The 5,255-nt window shown below is 59.2% G+C and overlaps 1 protein-coding gene across 1 annotated transcript in view; it reads left to right on the forward strand.

Annotated features, from left to right (window-relative positions):
- Positions 1-2,473, forward strand: part of MNEG_12075 (hypothetical protein) — a gene marked incomplete at both ends in the record, with an annotated part of 4,545 nt that extends 2,072 nt beyond the window's left edge. The window contains 8 exons of the mRNA XM_014039453.1: positions 185-273; positions 439-552; positions 710-773; positions 977-1,054; positions 1,385-1,407; positions 1,600-1,673; positions 1,827-1,875; positions 2,206-2,473. Coding sequence (XP_013894907.1) covers positions 185-273; positions 439-552; positions 710-773; positions 977-1,054; positions 1,385-1,407; positions 1,600-1,673; positions 1,827-1,875; positions 2,206-2,473 — 759 coding nt within the window. The remainder of the gene's footprint in view (positions 1-184; positions 274-438; positions 553-709; positions 774-976; positions 1,055-1,384; positions 1,408-1,599; positions 1,674-1,826; positions 1,876-2,205) is intronic.
- Positions 2,474-5,255: the final 2,782 nt, after the last annotated feature.

A 5,255-nucleotide genomic window follows, 5' to 3' on the forward strand; every position in this document is an offset into this window, starting at 1 on the left:
CACACACACACACACACACACACATACACACACACACACACACACATATGACACATACACACACACACACACACACACACACGCACGCACGCGGGCACAGGCGCGAGCGCACGCGCGCGCGCACACGCACACGCACACACACAGACGCATGCACGCACGCACGCACGCTCCCTCTCCCTTGCAGGGCAACAAGCTGGCTTTTGCGGCTGACACCAAGGACAATGTGAACTACAGGGCGGATCTGGTGCAGGAACTGGCCCTCCTCAAGGACGAGTGAGCCGCGGGGTGCCGCTTAAAGTCAACACTTGATAGCAGGGGCTCACACCTGTCTCTGTGCATATCAGGGCCTGCAGTTGCCGGCTGACAATGCCTGGTGCAGAACGGAAAGCCTGTCTTTGGTGACCCACAGCGCGGCGCTGTCTGCTGTCGAACCCGCAGGTACAGCGCCCTGCTGTACGGCGGCCGGGTGTCCACGGTGGCCAACGTCTCCTTTGACACCCTCGCCCCCGCGGGGGCCTTCTCCTCCCCGCAATTCAGCAACCTCTTCTTCAGGTGCGCTTCCTTGTGCAGCGTGGCTGCTTGCATCCCATGACTGCACGACAGCACTGAGCATGTGTCCCCTCCACTACCCCGTTGCAACCGCCGCGCCCTCCAGCCTGCTCACTTGTGTCGGCTGCTCACTTGTTTCGGCCGCGTAAATTAACCGCAGGACACGTGAGTGCCTGCGCGACGACCAGACGTCCTGCTACGCAGAAGGCCACCCGTACTACCAGGTGGGCCTAGATTTCTGTGGGCTGACTGGATGCAGGAACAGATTGGCGACGTGCAACGGCTATCTAGGGGCACAGCAGACGTTGATGGTGCTAGGAACGCGCATCTGTCTGCATGGGCTCCAAACCGCTGTTGAACATGAACCTGAATGGCCCCACGCTGCATGGAACTCTAATCAATCCGCAACCGACCCGCCACCTACCAGATCACTCACAGCGGGCTGGATGCTCTAGTCATGCGTTTCTTGGAGACCTATGAAGCCTTTTCAATGCTGCCTGACGATGTGAGCTGCTTGCGCACACTGCATGTGCGCAACTAGCATTCATGAGTGTTTGTTGAATGTGTGTGTGTGAGGGAGGGGTGGTGGTGTGTGTGTGTGTGTGTGTGTGTGTGTGTGTGTGTGTGTGTGTATGTGTGTGTGTGTGTGTGTGTGTGCGCGCGCGTGCGTGCGTGCGCGCGCGCATGCGCACGCATAAATGTGTGCGCATTGGTGTCTCGGTGTGGTCATATTTTGGGAGGTATTTTGCGTTGTCTGGATTGGCACTCTGCACCATCTTCCAGCCATACACGCAACACTAAAGTAACCCGTTTCCACCTGTGCTTGCGGTCGCAGCTCGCTTTTGGCAACCATACCCTGTGAGTCTTGGTTGTCTGTTTCAAGGGGGCTCAAACTCTAGTGGCGGGCATCAGGGTGCAATCACGCGTGGGTTGTGATGGCAGAGCCTGGGACCCGCTTCATGCGACGGTGTTTGATGGCTGCAATGAGGCTAGTCACCGCACCTGCCTCTCGTCCCATGCCAGCTGTCCCGCCCCGCCCTGCCGAACCAGATACAATTTCTTGACGAACGTGGGCGGGCGCGACATGTACGAGGGAATGGGCCGCGCCATCAAAATGTTTGAGGGTGAGGCACCTTGGTGTGTGCATGAACCCGTCCCCCTACGTGCCATCTGTCGGCTATTTCCTCGCAGCAGGGCTGCCCATGGCCTGACGCGTTGACTGGACGACGGGGAAAAGCCCCCCTCTTGCTGACCCCCCTACTGCGCGTCGTCCGCAGACTTCACCATCAGCAAGTTTCAGGGCGTCACCCGGCTGCATCAGGTCCTGTTGGCAGTGACGGTCATCTTGGGGGTGGCCTTTGTAATATTGATCTACAGGCAAGCACCGGCGGGCGCGCGACTTGAAACGCTTGGCACCTGCTCTCGGATGTATGCCTGAGCTCAGTATTGAGAATGCACCGCAAGGACTTGGTTACTGTGCCCATTTGACTTCTGAGCGGTGGGCCAGGGGGCGTGAGATTCAGCGCCGCCGGCGGGCGCGACTTGCTGGCCTCGATGATTGCACTGGAATTGTCGGCGATGCTGTCCCAGGAGCATTGAGGACCTGCGCTGGCGTCCACCCTTCCAATCCCCCACGCATCCCGCCGCTGGCCGCAGGCCCTACACGCGCCTGCTGCTGGTGGAGTCGCGCGACATTGCGGGCATGCTGAGTCAGCTGCCGGCGGAGGTCAGCGTGGAGGACACCGTCAAGGTGCACGTGCTCGGCCTCCAGCCCCGCACCGACGGCCGCTGCTCCACCATGGCCGCCGCGGGCGGGGCCAGCGGGGCGGGAGCCTTGTCCATGGCGCCGCCTGCGTGGGTGGCCGGCGGCGGCGGCGAGGGCGGCGTGGGGCCCACCAGCATATTTGGGACCACTTGGAAATGATGATGGGATGATGATGCGATGATGAGTTGATGGCATAGAAACAAACTCTGAACTGCTGAACTGCTGACAGCCGGTGATTTCTGTGAGCTTCTTTCATCATCACGGCATGCACCTTGCTTTGGGAGCAGGCCAGCAGATCGTAAGGTCAACCCAACCCTTTTTTTTCCTGGGTCAGCCTCCCGTGTGGAGGAGCCCGTACGACTGCTGGCCACACGAGCCGGCTGCTTGCTGACCACCATGCATCAATGCAGAACAGCAAGGGCCTGGCCTCCGGCGGCCCGTCAACATGACTTGGCACGCCTCTGGGATGGTTCCGCACACCCTTCACCAATTTCGCACGGACAGGATGGTGCAACAGCGCACCATCCAGAGCTGATACGAAGCATGGCACTGCGGGAGGCAAAGGCACAACGGATGACAAACAACGAGCAATCTTTGGCAAATACATATCACTGCTGGCAAAAACGAATAGAATCCTCATACCTGCGCTTGTATTTGTTTTCTCACCCAACCTCGCTCTTCCCCTGTCAACGTGTAAACTTTTCTTTTTTGAATGCTATCTAAGCCCAGATGTTTATCTTGCGTGACGTGGATATGAGGGGCTAGGAGGGTCATTCAGCAGGACTTGCGGTGGTGGTGGGGAGCTCAGGGTCGGCACTGCTGACACATGAAGCGTCCACAATAGTATACACAGCACTTGCAGATCGGCCAGAGTCGTACGTCCCACCGTGATGACAAATCATCTTGGTCACAGATGCCAAGGCCAGCTGGTCCCGCCACTGTGTTTCATCAGTCCATAAAAACAAGGGGTTATCACAACAAATCGGCCGCCCAGTGACGCCGACGTCAAAACACCACCAACAACAACAGTACAGGCGCGTGACAAAACATAACCAAAAACAAAGCATGTTAGGCGGAGAGATACTTCAATGAACGCACCGATAGCACGAATTTAGGAGACAAGCGCGGCCCTCCACCTGTCCAGGGCCCTGGCAGCAGGGGCAGGACTTTGCGGGGTGGAGTGCCCGGGCCCCCGGCCCCTGCCATGCCCGCGCCGCAGGCGGCAGACACATGGGTGGTGTGGCCGTGGCCGGGCGGTGCCAGGTGCGAGCAAAACCATATCTCCAAGGCGCAGAGGGGGTGCTTTGCTTTGCTTTGCTTTGCTTTGCTTTGCTTTGCTTTGCTTTGCTTTGCTTTGCTTTGCTTTGCTTTGCTTTGCTTTGCTTTGCTTTGCTTTGCTTTGCTTTGCTTTGCTTTGCTTTGCTTTGCTTTGCTTTGCTTTGCTTTGTTACAATCGTCTAGGCCAGCTACGTAGACTCCTCCCGCCACTGTGACCAACCGTTTTGAACTAACAAGACGGGTCAAATACAAGCTAGCCGCCCAGTGCAGACGGCAAACAAAGTAACACCAAAAAAGCCAGAATAAAGCTGCAGATACGCAAACAGAGCAGTGAGGGCGCACTGCACACGCACACCCAGGAGACACGCCTGGCCCTGGGCCCTAGGGCCCCAGGCCTGGGGCCTCTCCAAGGCACAGGCAGGCCACAGGTTTGGCCGCGTGCGGCGACGGTAGCGCGGTATTCGCGCCGCCGCCGCCCCCGCCGGCTCCCCATGTTAGGAAGGGCATGACTTCGCAGGGGTATTCGCCCCGGGCCCCCCGGCACCCCCGCGCCGCAGGCGGCATACGTAGGGGTGGTGGGGCCGTGGTCGGGCGGGTGCGGCATGCAACGCCCCCTTTGCAAGATGGCGCGGACAGCGCTACTGGTGGGAACAGGTGGACTACGGTGAAAAGAAGGGCATGTTGCGTACAACACAACACAGCACAACACCACCACATTGCCCCGACGAGCAAGCCCTGCTGCGCGCAGCGCCTGCCACTGGGGCCGCGCTGGGCGACGGCAGGGCCGCACGGGACCGGTCCCTGCGGATGTTCAGCGGTCGTGGCGCGTCCGTGGGGCCGACCCCGACCCGCATATTTTGTTTTGCTTTGTTACAAGCGTCTAGGCCAGCTAGACTCCTCCCGCCACTGTGACAAACCGGTTTGAACAACAACTTTGGTCAACACAAACTAGCCGCCCAGAGCAGACGGCAACAAACTTAATACAAATCAAACCAGAATACAGCTGCAGACATACAAACAGAGCAATCAGGGCGCACAGCACACACCCAGGAGACATGCCTGGCCCTGGGCCCTGGGGCCTCTCCGAGGCTCAGGCGGGCCGCAGGTATGACCGCCCGGGGCGACGGTAGCGCGGTACCCGCGCCCCCGCCCCCCTGTCGGCGCCCCATGTTTGCAAGGGCATGACTTTGCAGGGGTGTTGGCCCGGGGCCCCCCCGGCACCCCCGCGCCGCAGGCGGCAGACGCGGCGGCGTAGGAGGCGGATACAGGGGTGGTGGGGCCGCAGTCGGGCGGGTGCGGCAAGTAACGCCTTCCTTGCAAGACGGCGGCAAGGTTGGATTGATTGATTGATTGATTTGTTACAATCGTCTAGGCTAGCTAGACTCCTCCCGCCACTGTGACCAACCGGTGTGGAACCAAAAACAGGGGTTAAGCACAAACCAACCGCCCAAAGCAGGCGGCAACACACGTAACACCAAACAAGCCAAGATAAAGCTCCAGGCATTTAAACAGAGCAATGAGGGCGCACTGCACCGTCCTGGGTGTGTGACACACCCAGGAGACATTTCTTTTGCTTTGCTTTGTTACATTCGTCTAGGCTAGCTAGACTCCTCCCGCCACTGTGACCAACCGGTGTGAAACAACAACAGGACACAAGCGCAAA

Source organism: Monoraphidium neglectum (assembly GCF_000611645.1).
Source record: "Monoraphidium neglectum strain SAG 48.87 unplaced genomic scaffold scaffold03049, whole genome shotgun sequence".
Taxonomy (NCBI): domain Eukaryota; kingdom Viridiplantae; phylum Chlorophyta; class Chlorophyceae; order Sphaeropleales; family Selenastraceae; genus Monoraphidium; species Monoraphidium neglectum.